At 38.2% G+C, this 15342-nt stretch overlaps 2 protein-coding genes across 5 annotated transcripts in view; one reads left to right on the top strand and one right to left on the bottom strand.

Annotated features, from left to right (window-relative positions):
* ATRNL1 (attractin like 1) overlaps positions 1-15342 on the top strand; it is an 811767-nt gene that overhangs the window by 224177 nt on the left and 572248 nt on the right. The window lies entirely within an intron of this gene.
* LOC101049531 (importin subunit alpha-8-like) lies at positions 8342-9888 on the bottom strand. The gene is given in 2 exon segments (XM_010332676.1): positions 8342-8559; positions 8562-9888. Coding segments are annotated over 2 exon segments (1545 nt in total).

Here is a 15342-nt window from a genome sequence, read left to right on the forward strand (position 1 = left end):
CCACCGCGCCCGGCCCAAGGGCTTTTAAATACGTTTATGAAGAATGCTGCCTGGCCTGGGACTCACCTTTCAGGGGAGTTGGCTCACCTCTGGTCTAGGGTAGATTCAAGAGTCAAGTCCTAGAATTGGGGACCCCAAGAGCCCACTTGGTGCTCCATCCACCTGAAGCTTTATTAGTTCCTAAGGTACAAGACAAAGTCCCATTTACTTTTCCCTCTGCTTTTCTCAAGCAGAAGAGTTTTGCCCTGTAGCCATCACAGCTGGTAAGGTGCTGAGTTTCACCTGTAGCCGGCAAGTCTCAGAGGCTCACCTAAGACCCTCAACATAGTAACTGGGTATTGGTGCTCATTATTCAGGACCCAAGTACTCTTCAATTAACAGGTGATGAATGCTTCCAGGACTGCGTTCTTACCTTCAAGTCAGGTTCCTTTCTGGCCAGGATGTGTCTAGAATGTCATCTGGAAGCTAAGACCTGGAAGAAGGGCCTCACTGTGACTGGTGCCCTCAAGACAAAGTCCTCTCCACTTTTCCCACATCTCTCCTCAGGTGGAAGTTAAGGGTCTCTTTTGGAACCACAATTTTTGCAGTCTGAGCTTAGAGGAGAGGTGATACCAGCACTGCCTTAGTCACTCCATCTGCTGTCCCAGCAGGTCCTATGTCCCACCAGTTTATTGTTTCTAGGCCCAGTTCAGCACTAGGACTTGCCTAAGAGTGGTAGTCCTTATGGCCTAGACTGCCTTTCACGTTTACTTAGAGACTCAGATCATTTTAGCCCTTGGTGGTGAGGTTAGTGGGAACTGAATTCAGACTGCTAGGATTGGCCATTTTCCTTTGTCTAATGCTGGTTTAGATGTTCCCTCTCCTAGGCAGGTGTCCCCTGCATTTTGTTCAGTTCTTTCTACTACAACAGTGAGTTCAGTCCCTCATGATTGCTCTTTTCTCCCTCCTTTAGTGCTCAGAGATACTCTCTGCACCACGCTGTCCCTGCAGAGAGGTGGCGGAAGGGTGATGTTGGCAATTTGAGACTTAAAAAAAAATCACTTTAGTGCCTCTTTCAGTGATAGAAGTTAACACCAGGTACTATGAGTGCTCACCTGATTTTTGGTTTTATGAAGGTGCTTTTTTCTGTTTAGATAGTTGTTAAATTGATGTTCTTGTTGCGGGAGGGGGACATCAATTGTCTCTTGTTAACTTCGATCACTGAAAGAGGCACCGAAGGGATAGAAGTAGACAGAAGCTCCTGTTTCGCTGTCTTGCTTTGCCTGTCTCTCACCTTTATCTATTTCTTAAACATTTTCATTGCCCCAAAAGGACACTCTGTACTCATCAAGCAGCCATCCCAGCCCCTGGCAACCACTAATCTGCTTTCTGTCTGTATGAATTTACTTATATTCTTGATATTTTATATAAATTGGATCATATGATATGTAACATCTTTGGACTTGCTTCTTTCACTAAGTGTAATGTTTTTGATGTTCATTCTTATTGTAGCAAGTATCAGTACTTAATACCTTTTTACAGTTGAATAATACTGCGGTTTTGATTTCCATTTCCTTAATGACTAAATATTGAGTATCTTTTGATGTGCTTTCTGATCATTTTATGCTTAATTTGGAGAAATATGTATTCAAGTACTTTGCCTGTTTAAAAATATATTTGTTTTCTTAAATTTTGGAAAAATATACATAATATAAAATTAGGAACTAATAAAGTCACAGGTGGATGGAGCACCAAGTGGGCTCTTGAACCATTTTAATCATTTTTAAGTATACAGTTTAGTGGCATTAAGGACATTTGCACTGTTTGTCACCATCATCTTCATTCCTCTTCAAAACTTTTTAATCCTGTAAATCTGAAACTATACCCATTAAATAATAGCTACCCACTTTCCCCACCTCCTTCCAGACCCTAAGAGCCACCATTCTACTTTCTGTTTCTGTGAATATGATGGCTTTATACCTCATGTGAGTGGAATCATTCAGTTCTTGTCCTTTGGTGACTGACTTATCTCTCTTAGCATAATGCCTTTGAGGCTCATTCATGTTATCACATGTATCAGACTGTCTTTCCTCTTTAAGGTCGAATAATATTTCATCATGTATTAGTACAGTCACAATGTTTTGCAACTGTTACCTTTAATCTAGTTCTTATATACATCATATTTTGTCACTTATTAATTGGTGAACACATGAATTGCTTCTACCTTTCAGCTGTTGTAAATAGTACTGCTAAGAATATGACTTACAAATATCTTTTTGAGTATTTATGTCTTTTCATATGCTTATTAAATATTTCTTTATCTTCCTTGGAGAAATGTCTATTCGGATCTTTTGCTCATTTTCTTGTTTGGGCTTTCCTTTTGCTGTTGAATTGTAAAAATTCTATGTATCTTCTAAATACGAGGCTTACATCAGATATATGATTTGTGATTATTTTCCGCCATTCTGTATGTTGTTTTTATTGATGGTATCCTTTAAAACACAAAAGTAGCCATCTTGATGGTTTAATTTATCTATTTTTAAAAATTTTGTTGCATATATTTTTGGTGCCATATCTTTGAATCCATTGCCGTATGGAACATCACAATGATTTTTTTTTTTTTGCCAGCATAGGCAAAAGGAATATATGAAAGACTAATATAGCTATAAAATGTTTTAAATCATAACTATGTTAAGTTTTATTATTCTTATAGGCAGAGTACTTTTAGGAATATATTCCCCTCTAGGGATGATAATTCTCTGCTAGGTTGAAGACTAGTTTAGTTATTTCACATTAATTTTTTGTTACTGACATTATACATTTGACAAACCAAAGTACAATGCAATGAAAACTTAAATAGAGTGAATAATAGATGCCTATTGTATTCACTGTTATAGTTTCTCTGGTAGTTAATGAAGTTTTAAAATAATTCTTAAGAGTTTCTGTGTTTCTTAAAGTTGACAGGATAATACTTTGCTGTCTATGACTTTTATATGGTGATGTGATACATAAAAGTAATTTTTATTTTTTAAGACCACATTAGCTACCTAATAATAAACAACATGTCACATCTAATGAATTATTTTAATGTAGTAATGTCTAAATTCAATTTATAAACATGGAAATTAAAAATTTGTTACTATTTTTTCATTTATAGTTTATTGAGGAAAGCTCAGTTTTAAAACTAGTAAATATACTTATTAAAATTCAGAGTCAGAGCAGAACTGAAGGCGATAGAGACACAAAAAAACCCTTCAAAAAATCAACAAATCCAGGAGCTGGTTTTTTTTTGAAATGATCAACAAAATAGACTGCTAGCCAGACTAATAGAAAAGAGAGAAGAATCAAATAGAAAGAAGGAATAAGATTTAGTGCTCTACAGCATAATAAAGTGAGTATAGTTTAAAATAATTTATTGTTATATCAAAATATTCTCAAGCGTAGACTTGGAATGTTCACAACACAAAGAAATGATAAATGTCTGAAGTTATAGATATCTCAATTACCCAGATTTGATCATTTAATACAAGTATACATTAAACTACAGTTTAAAAGTCAGATTGGAAATAATATGACAAAAATAATATTGCCATAAAAGTTTGAATCATACATTTTTATCAAAATACTAAACTTATTGATGTTATGAATGATAATACCACAATAATAGCTGGGATTAGGGAGTTAACATTTGCCGGGAACATATATTATTTAACATATAAAGTACCACATTTAAGACTTACTATTATACCATAAATTAAACTAGCTGTATTTTGCAGATGAGAAAACTAAGACACTAAAAAGTTAAATAGGCCAGGAGTCGTGGCTCACACCTGTAATCCTAGCACTTTGAGAAGCCAAGGCAGGCAGGTCACCTGAGGTCAGGAGTTCGGGACCAGCCTGGCTAACATTGAGAAACCCCATCTCAACTAAAAATACAAAAATTAGATGGGTGTGGTGTCACACGCCTATAGTCCCAGCTACTAGGGAGGCTGAGGTAGGAGAATTCCTTGAACCCAGGGGACTGAGGCTGCAGTGAGCCAAGATCACACCACTGCACTCGTAGGCGACAGAGTAAGACTCTATCTCAAACAAATTAAATTAAATTAAAAGATAAATAATTTATCCAAGGTGACAGTGGCATTCGCAGCATATAGACTCAAGAGGTATGATTCCAAAGCTCAAAGATTTAACACTTATACTTTTCCATAGCCACAAAGATTACATATACATATATATATATATATATATATATATATATATACACAGTATACATATACACATACACATAAATATTATATATACATATTCAAAGCAAGTTTTTAATCAGAGAATCTTCCTGAACATTACAAATAAAGTTTTAATGATAAAACATTTTAATAGTTAAAATTATATTACTGACTAGCCGTAATACAATAATAATTTACAATGTTAGGTTGGTTTTATTAGGGTGAATTTTTAAAATCATACATATGCTGTGGTATGTTTAAAGCCTTGCCATTCAAATATAAATTTGTTTCTTACTTCCCCTTAATATTGGCACAGACTTTGAATTTTCTTTTTAATTGTAGTTTAGGTTCTGGGGTACATGTGCAGATCATTTAGGATTGTTGCATAGGTACATACATGGCAAGGTCGTTAGCTGCCTTCTTCCCCCCATCACCTATATCTGGTATTTCTCCCCACGTTATCCCTCCCCACCCCCTGCAGTCCCCCACCTGGTCCCCCCCAACGGACTGCAGTGTGTGATGCTCCCCTCTCTGTGTCCACATGTTCTAATTGTTCAACACCCACCTATGAGTGATACCATGCAGTGTTTGATTTCCGATTATTAGCTCTGTCCTCATTGTCCTTTTAATTCTCTTGTCAACTTAGTCTCAGTATGTTTCTTACATTAACAAGAAGACTCACCCAATAACTCCTCAATGGGTGATGGTGTCTGTTGGTGCATACTTACGTTCCACAGTTATGGCTATATACTCAGAGATAGTATATGACTTGGGTTCAAATCCTCATTCTGGAACTTATGAGCATTATAATGCAGTATTGTGTTTGGTGAGAGGAAAAGGTTGAATGGATTCGAGGGATGTTAGGGAACGATTTACTTTACTTGATGACTGTATCAAACATCTCCTGCACCCCACTTCCTCTCTTGCCTCACTTGTTCCTTAGATCCTTGGTCACTCGTCTCCCACCAGCCACCATCACTGTAACCAGTAGTACATGAGCTCTGCTCTTCCTCCCTATGTTGGTCAGCATCACATGAGCATAAGCCAATGGTACCTTGCTACGTGTTTCATCTCCCGTTGCTGCAGAGGAATAAAACAGAAGAGATGGGGAAAAAAATTCTGTAGAATTATCCTCAATGTTTTCTTCTAGTAGTTTCAAGGTTTCTGGTTTTATGTTTAAGTTTTTAATCTATTTTGTTTTAATTTATATACATCTTGAGAGTTAGGGGGTCTAGTTTCATTCTTCTGTATATGGATATCCTTTTCTGAGCACCATTTATTGAGAGACTATTCTTGCCCCAGCATATGTTCTTGGCACCTTCTTCGAAAATGAGTTGTTTATAAGTGTGGGGGTTTATTTCTGGGCTCTCTATTCTATTGGACTATTTGTCTGTCTTTATGCCAGCATCATGCTGTTTTATTCACTGGATAGCTATAGACCATAATTTGAAGTCAGGTAATATGCTGCCTCCAGCTTTCTTCTTTTTGGTCAAGATTGCTTTGGCTATTTGAGTCTTTTATGGTTTGATACGAATTTTAGGATTTTTTTTTCCATTTCTGAGAAGAATGTCATTGGTATTTTGATAGGGAGTGCATTTAATCTCTAGATCCCTTTGGGTTGTATGGATATTTTAACAATATCCTTCCAATTTATGAACACGATATATATATTTCCTTTTCCTGTGTCCTTTTCAATTTCTTTCATCAATGTTTTATAGTTTTCATCATAGGGATCTTTCACTACTTTGGTTCCATTTATTTTATTTGCAGCTATTTTTAAAATTTATTTTATTGCATTTTAGGTTTTGGGGTACATGTGAAGAACATGCAAGATTGTTGCATAGGTACACACGTGGCAGTGTGATTTGCTGCCTTCTTCCCCATCACCTATATCTGGCATTTCTCCCCATTGTCTCTCCCTAACTCCCCACCCACTGCTGTCCCTCCCCTTTCCCCACCCCAACAGACCCCAGTGTGTAGTGCTCCCCTCCCTGTGTCCGTGTGTTCTCATTGTTCAACACCCACCTATGAGTGAGAACATGCGGTGTTTGATTTTTTGCTCTTGTGTCGGTTTGTTGAGAATGATGGTTTCCAGGTTCATCCATGTCCCCACAGAGGACACGAACTCATCGTTTTTTATGGCTGCATAATATTATATGGCATATATGTACTTGCAGCTATTTTTAATGGGATTATTTTTTTGGTTTCTTTTTCAGATTGTTTTCTGTTGCCATACAGAAATGCTACTGAATTTGTATGTCAATTTCATATCCTGCGACTCTACCAAATTTGTTTATCAATTCTAATAGGTTTTTGGAGGAGTCTTTAGTTTTTTTTGAAATATAAGATCATATCATCTGTAAACAAGGATAATTTTACTTCCTCCTTTCTGGTTTGGATATTCTTTATTTCTTTCTCTTGTCTAATTGCTCTGTCTAGGACTTCCAGTAGTAAGTTTAATAAAAGTGGTGAAAGTGGGCATTTTTGTTGTGTTCCAGATCTTAGAGGAAAGGCTTTCAGCTTTTCCCTATTCAATATGATGCTAGTGGCGGATTTTTTATATATAACCTTTATTGTTTTATTTCTTCTATCTCTAGTTTTTGAGTATTTTTTTAATAATTAAGGCACATTGAATTTCATTTAATGCCTTTTCAACCATTGAAATGATTTTTGACCTTTATTTTGTCATATATTATAGCAAAATATGCTGTATTTGGTTAAATGTGATATGATGTATCACATTTATTGATTTGTATGTTGAGCTATCCTTGCACCCCTGGGATGAATCTTACTTCATTATGATGAATGATCTTCTTAATATGTTGTTGAATTCAGTTTGGTGAATTTTGTTATGGATTTTGCATCTTGTTCATCAGTGATACTGGCCTGTAATTTTCTTTTCTTCTTCTTTTTCTTCGTGTGTGTGTGTGTGTGTGTGTGTGTGTGTGTGTGTGTCTTTGTCTAGTTTTGGTATCAGGATAATGCTGGCCTGATAGGATGAATTTGAGAGTATTCTCCCATCCTTGATTTTGTACAACAGATTAGGTAGAATTTATATTAGTTATTCTGTAATAATATATAGGAGTAAGCAGTGAAACTATCTGATATTAGACTTTTCTTTGATGGGAGTCTATTATTGTTTCTATTTCATAACTTGCTGTTGGCCTGTTTAGTTTTTCTATTTCTTCATGGTTCAGTTTTGGTAGTTTGTATGTATTTAGGAATTTATACATGTCTCCTGGGTTTTACAATTTATTGAGATACAGTTGCTTATCATAGTCTCTAATGATTATTTGAATTTTAGTGTCTTCATTTCTTATTTATGTTCATCTTCTCTTTTTTTCTTAGTGTAGCTAAAAGCTAGTAAATTTTAGTTTACTTTTTTCCCAAACAACTTTTCCTTTTGTTGATCTCTTATATGTATTTTTGTCTGTAATTTATTCATTTGTGCTCTAGTCTTTATTAGTTCTTCCCTTCTAATTATGGGTTTAGTTTGTTCTTGCTTTTTTATTTTCTAAGGTGCACTATTTGGTGTTTTTATTTGAAATCTTTCTTCTTTTTTGATGTAGGCAGTATTGTTTTTGTAGTGTCACATAGGTTTTGGTATGTTGTGATTCTATTTTTGTTTCAAGCCATTGTAACGTTTCATTCTTAATTTCTTAATTGAAATTGAATGTTTTAATTTCCTCAGCAGCATAATGTTTTATTTACATGTATTTGTATAGTTTCCAAAGTTTGATTATTGATTTTTAGTTAATTCCACTGTCATTAGAAAAAATACAAATTATGACATTATTTTGACATGTCATAATTTGTTGAGAGATGACTTTCCTGGCCTAAGAGATGATCTGTCCTCAAAAATATTCCATGTGCTGATGAGAAGAATGTATATTTTTCACCTGTTGGATGAAATGTACTTTAAATGATCATTAGGTCAATTTGATCTAGACTACATATTAAGTCTAATGTTGCTTTGTTGATTTTCCATTTATTTTTTATTTTTTTTTACATGCTGAACATTTTATTAATGTTAAGTTTAAATGCTTTAAACTTGGGTTACACTAAGATATGGGGTTGCTGCTTAAAGAGGTTATCCACTGGCATTGGGTTGTTGGGTTAGGAGTAATGGAGCTTGGCTATTTTTTTGCTAAGCAGTAACAATTTATAAATTCACAATCTTGGTCTACGACTTGGCTCAGTAACATTTGGCTCTCACCTTCTTCCTCGCTAAAGTGCTTCTGGATGATGTTCAAAGCCGACAGGCTAATCTGATGGTTCTCATGCAGTTGTAAAACTTCAGTTCTATCAATTCCACTGAGTTCTTCTATCAGAAGACACACGTTTTCCTTCTCAGTTTCTCTGCCGCCTTGAGGATGAAAGAGAAGACATCGAGGATGCTGAGAACAATTTTAACATCTGGGGCGGTGAGCAGATTCACCAGGGGCTCCAGGATCCCAGAATGGACCAGCTGGGACAGCTGATCCATGGTGGCCCCCATTACAAAGTTCGCCACCGTCCAGACAGCCTCTTTCTGGACTTTAAATTCTCCGTGTTTTAGCACAGCCACCAAGGGAGGCAAGACGTCATAGGCAAGCAGCTGCTGGATATGGTGACAGGGCCCTGCTGCCACGTTGCTGAGGGCCCAGGCTGCCTCCTTCTGGATAGAGGGCTTGCTGTGTTGGAGGAGCTGGGGGAGCATGTTCAGTGTGCCCGTGTCGATGGCCCTTTGCATCTGTTCATCTGTGCCCGTGACAATGTTCCCCACGGTGTGGAGACAAGGGGTCAAGACGTTGAGCTCTGAGCTGTTCAAGAGCGCCACCAGCCTGGGCAGGACCCCCGTGTCAACCACTTGGCCGATCCACTTGCTGCAGCTGTCAGTGAGGTAGGACAGCGCCCAGCAGGTATCAGAGAGAACCTCGCTGTCATGGTGCTGTAGGAGGTAGAGGAGGGCCGGCAGTATCTGCTTCACTGCAGTGTCACAAGGGTACGGGTTCTTGTTTCGGCACAGATTCGACAGGGTCCACGTGATACTCCGCAGGAATGTGATTGGTAGGATGGGTGAAATCAAGGCCAGCAGATGTGGGATAGCACTGCTTGAGATGATCTTATCTCTGAACTCTGAGCCGTCACTGGCTATGTTACCAAGAGCCCACACTGCCTGTTCACACACAGCCAGGTTGGGGGAAGGCAGGAGCGTGAACAAGGGCTGGATGGCTCCGCCTTCTACCACAGCTCGAGTCTGCTCCGAAGCCCCTGCAGCAACGTTGGTGCGGCCCTCAAACTGCAAGCAGGGGTAAAGTGATGACTTCAGGAACTTCACCATCCTGGGAATGAGGCCCGCTTCGATGACCAATTCCAGAGGGGGGTTCTTTTCCTGCGATAGCATTTTCCTGGCTGTCTGGGTGGCTTGGAAACGCAGGGCTGGATCTGAGCTATTCACACCTTGGATTATTTCACCCAGACTGAGGCTGACCGCCACTCCTTTGGCTGTTTTTTCAGAAGGTGTGTGAGGGCAGAAGCTGGTGATATTCCTTCTCTTTAACGTTTGTTCATCTTTCTTGGCCTTTCGGAGCTTCAGGCTGACTACCATCCTCCGCTGTCGCCTCAGAGATGCATCTTTGCCTCGGTACTTAAATTTTCTCAGAGCATCTAAGAAAATGGATGGAGCATCTAAGCTCGGCATATTGGTGGGTAGTAGTAAGTTACCTTGCCAGGAGCCGCCGATTTTTCTATTTAAAATATCTGTTTGGCTTGGTTTCGTGGCTCATGCCTGTAATCCCAGCACATTGGGAGGCCAATGTGAGTGGATCATGAGGTCAGAAGATGAAGACCATCCTGGCTAACATGGTGAAATCCCATCTCTACTAAAAATACAAAAAATTATCTGGGCTTGGTGGCTGGCGCCAGCAGTCCCAGCTACTCAGAGGGCTGAGGTGGGAAAATCACTTGAACCCGGGGGGCGGAGGTTGCAGTGAGCTGAGATAATGCCACTGCACTCCAGCCTGGGTGACTGTGAGACTTCATCTTAAAAAAAAAAATCTGTTAGCATTGAAAGTGGGGTGTTGAAGTACCCAGGTACAATTATATTGGAGTCTGTCATTCTCTTTAGTCTGTCTTTATTATAATCTCATAATGTTTACTTTATATTATCTGGATGCTCCAGTGTTTTGTGCAAGAAATATTTACAATTTTAATATTCTTTTGCTGAATTTGACCATTTTATTATTATATAATTACCTTCTTTGTCTCTTCCTACAGTTTTTGCCTAGAAATTTATTTTTTCTGACATAGGTATAGCTATTATTTTTGTTTCCATTTGCATGGAATATTTCATTTCTTTTCCTTTATTTTTAGTATACGTGTGTAATACATTATAGCTAAAGTAAATTTCTAGTGGGCAGCACATATTTAAGTCCTGCTTTAATCCATTCGGCCACTCTTTGTCTTTTATTGGAAGAATTTAGTTTATTTACATTCAGTGTTACTGTTGAAAGGTTAGGACTTAACTACTTCCATTTTGTCATTTTTGTTGTTGTTTGGTAAATTTTCTCTTTTTTTCTTTCTTTCTTCCTTTTTAGATTCATGATTTTCTCTGGCTGTATTATTTTAATTCCTTGCCTTTTATTTTTTCCATTTCTATTATAGGTTTTTGCTTTATTGTTACTATGAGGCTTGCAAAAATATTTTATAGCCAACAATGTTAAATTGATAAAAAATCTAATCTCAAAGAAGGGTAAAAAACACAAAGGAAAACAAACAAAGAAAAAAACAAAAAAAACCTGTACTCTAACTTTTCCTGTAATGCCCTCCTACTTTTTGACTTTTTGTTGTCTCTATTTATACCTTTTTCTATTGTCTATCTTTCAGAAATTGTTGTAGTTATTATTTTTGATAGATTTGTCTTTTGGTTTTCATGCTGAAAATATAAGTGATTTATACACCACAGTTATTGTACTAGAGCAAGCCTATCTAACCCACAGCTTGTGGGCCACATGAAACCCAGGACAGCTTTGAATATGGCCCAACACAAATTGACAAACTTTTTAAAAACATTATAAGATGTTTTTTAGCTCATCAGCTATCATTGGTGATCGTTTTTTTTTTTTTTTTTTTTTTTTTAATGTGGCCCATGACAATTCTTCTTCTAACGTGGGCCAGGAAAGCCTAAGGACTGGACTCCTCTTTTAGAATATTCTGAATCTGTCTTTGTTCTTACCTTTTCCACTGAATTTCATGCCTTCAGATGTTTTCTTGCTGCATGTGAGCAGCCTTTACTTTCAGATTGATAAAATCTCTTCAGCATTTTTGGTAAAATCTCTTCAACATTCATCTGGTGATGATGAATTTACCCAGCTTTTGATTGTCTGGGAAAGTCTTTCTTCTCTATTTTGAAGGATGTCTTTCCTGTATGCAGTATTCTAGATTGGAAATTTTTTCTCTTTAGCACTTTTAATGTGCCATCTTGCTCATTCCTGGGCTGTAAGCTTCCCACTGAAAAGGCTGTTGCAACAAATATCAGAGCTCCTTTGTATGTTACTTGCTTTGTTCTTCTTGTTGCTTTTAGGATGATTCTTTTATCTTTGGCCTTTAATATTTAGTTAGCTCTTCTTGTTGCATTGATCCCTTTACCATTATGTAATGCCCTTCTTTGTCTTTTTTGATCTTCTTGGTTTAAAGTCTGTTTAATCAGAGACTACGATTGCAACCCCTGCTTTTTTTTGCTTTCCATTTGGTAAATGTTCCTCCATCCTGTTATTTTAAGCCTATGTGTGTCTTTGCACATTGAGATGGATCTCCTGAATGTAGCACACTGATAGTTCTTGACTCTTTACCCAATTTACCATTCTGTGTCAATTGGAGCATTTAGTCTATTTACATTTGAAGTTAATATTGTTAGATGTGAATCTTCTCCTGCCATTATGATGCTAGCTAGTTGTTTTGGCTGTTAGTTTATGCAGTTTCTTCATAGTGTTGATAGTCTTTACAATCTGTTATGTTTTTGCAGTGACTGGTGCTGGTTGTTTCTTTTCATGTTTAGTGCTTCCTTCAGAAGCTTTTGTAAGGCAGGCCTGGTGGTGACAAAATCTCTTAGCAGTTGCTTGTACATAAAGAACTTTATTTCTCCTTCACCTATGAAGTTTAGTTTGGCTGGATATGAAACTCTGGGCTGAAAATTCTTTTCTTTAAGGATGTCAAATATTGGCCCCCATTCTCTTCTGGCTTGTAGGATTTCTGCTGAGAGATCTGCTGTGAGTCTGATGGACTTTCCTTTGCAGGTAACCTGACCTTTTTCTGTGGCTGCTCTTTGCATTTTTTCCTTCATTTCAACCCTGTTGAATCTGACGATTGTGTGTCTTGGAGTTATTCTTCTCGAGGAGTACCCATGTGGTTGTCTCTGTATTTCCTGAATTTGAATGTTGATCTGCCTTGCTAGGTTGGGGAAATTCTCCTGGATAATATCCTGAAGAGTGTTTTCCAACTTGGTTTCAGTCTCCTTGTCAGTTTTAGGTACACTGATCTAACGTATATTTGGTCTTTTCACATAATTCCTTGCATTAGGTTAGAACATGCTCCTTTAGCTCAGAAAAGTTTATTACCCACCTTCTTAAGCCTGCTTCTGTTGATTTGTCAAACTCGTTCTCTGTCTAGTTTTGTTCCCTTGCTGGTGAGGAGTTGTGATCCCTTGAAGAAATATTCTGGTTTTTGGAATTTTTAGCCTTTTTGCACTGGTTTCTTCTCTCTTAATGGATTTATCTACCTTATCTTAGGTCTTCAAAGTTGGTGACCTTTGGAAGGGGTCTCTAAGTGGATGTCCTTTCTGTTGATGTTTCTGTTTGTTAGTTTTTCTTCTAATAGTCAGGACCCTATGCTGCATATCTTCTGGAGTTTGCTGGAGGTCCACTCCAAAACTGCTTTCCTGGAAATGATCAGCAGAACAGCAAAGATTGCTGCCTGTTCCTTCCGCTGGTAGCTTCGTCCCAGAAGGGTACCTGCCAGATGCCAGCCAGATCTCTCCTGTATGAGGTGTCTGAGGGCCCTGCTGGGAGGTGTCTCCCAGTCAGTATACATGGGGGTCAGGGAGCCACTTGGGGAGGCAGTCTGTCCTTTATCAGAGGTTGAATACTGTGCTGGGAGATTTGCTGCTCTCTTCAGAGTTGCTGGGCAGGGATGTTTAAGTCTGCTGAAGCTGTACCCGTAACTGCCCTTTTTCACAGGTGCTCTGTCCCAGGAAGGTGGGGGCTTTATTTATAAATCCCTGATGGGCTGCTGCCTTTTTTCAGAGAGGAGGGAGTCTAGTGATACAGTCTGCCTGCAAAGGCCTTGCTGAGCTGCTGTGGGCTCCATGCAGTCTCTGTATAAACTTCCTGATGACCTTGTTTACACAGGTGAGGTTAAAACTGCCTACTCAAGTCTCAGCAATTGCAGACACCCCTCCCCCTATCAATCTTGAACATCCCAGGTTGAGCAGACTACTGTGCTGGCTGCATGAATTTCAAGCCAGTGAATCTTAGTTGGCTGGTCTTTATGGGGGTGGGACCCACCGAGCCAGATCACTTGGCTTCCTAGCTTAGGCCTCCTTTTTCAGGGGAGTAAATGGTTCTGTCTCTCTGGCATTTCAGGCACCACTGGGGTATGAAAAAAAAAGAACTGCTGTGTCTAGCTTGGTGTCTTCCCGAATGGACGTCCAGTTTTTGCTGGAAAACTGGGGCCCTGGTGTTGTAGGCACTGGAGGGAATCTCCTGGTCTGTGGGTTGTGAAGACTGGAAAAAGCACCGTATCTGGGCCAGAGTGCCAGAAAAGTACCTAATGACTTCCCTTGACTAGAAGAGGGAGTTCTCTGGCCCCTTGTGCTTCCCATGTGAGGTGGCACCCTACCCTGCTTTGGCTTGCCCTCCTTGGGCTCCACCCACTGTCTAACCAGTCCCAATGAGACAATCCGCATTTCCACCTCAGTTGGAAATGCGGAGATCATCAACATTCTACATTGCTGTTGCTGGGAGCCGTGCGCTGGAGCTGTTCCTATTTGCCCATCTACCATCTATTTTCATATAGCATGTCTTGAACTCAATATTTCCTTTTTCTGCTTGATCAATTTTTTTTGAGAGAATCTGATGCATTTTTCAGTTTGTTATTGAATATTTCAGCTTGAGCGTTTGTTTGAATTTTTTGTTGTTTATTTCAGTGTCTTTGTTAAATATATCTTTTTATCTTAAAATTTGTCATGCTTTCTCAAAACAGGTATTTTGAATTATCTGAGAATATATATATATCTGCCACTCTATAATTGGTCATGGATGCCTCATTTAGTGTGTGTGATAAGGTAGTGTTTTCCTGGATGTTCTTGATGCTTGTGGACATTTTATGAAGTATAAGCATTTAAAGATTTAGGTATTTATTTAGTCTTTCTTGTCTGGCATTGTCTATACCTGTCCTTCTTGAGAAAGTTTTCTGAAAATACAAATGGGATTGGCTGTTAAATTACTTAATTATGTGGTCCTTGTTATTTGTTTTAGCATTAGGGGGAACCCTAAGCCCAGGTATGCTGAATTCTTGCAGACTCCTAGGTATACAGCCTGAGTAGACTTCCGACAGTGAAGGGAGAATTCCTTTTGTTATCAGGCAAAGTCTATTTCTGTTTTTTCCACAAGCATAAGGAGCCCTTCTCTGCCCTGGGTTGTCTGGAGTTGGGGAAGAGGTGACATGGGCACTTTTTATTTACATATTTGTTTATCTACTTGTAAAACAAAATATGTACTATTAGAAAAATACATCTTCAAATTATGAAATATACTGACGTTAAAAAAAATTCTAATCCTGTATAACTAATAGTTTCCTCCATCTAGGTCTTACTTCAAGGTGCTTCATGAGTTTTGCTGGTATTATGAATATATTTTTTTCCTTTAACATTACATTAGTAATTGCTAATGTCTTATATATATATAACATATATGTGTGTGTGTGTGTGTGTATATATATATATATATATATATATATATATATATATATATATATAATGGGATAGGGGGCTTCTGTGAAGGGAATGTAGTTCTGTGAAGGGGATAAGCTTCTGTGACAGAGATGAGATTCTGTGAGAGGGATGGGGGGTTCTGTAACGGGGATTGGGGTTCTGTGAGGG

This window comes from Saimiri boliviensis, chromosome 12, assembly GCF_048565385.1.
Source record: "Saimiri boliviensis isolate mSaiBol1 chromosome 12, mSaiBol1.pri, whole genome shotgun sequence".
Classification (NCBI taxonomy): Eukaryota; Metazoa; Chordata; class Mammalia; order Primates; family Cebidae; genus Saimiri; species Saimiri boliviensis.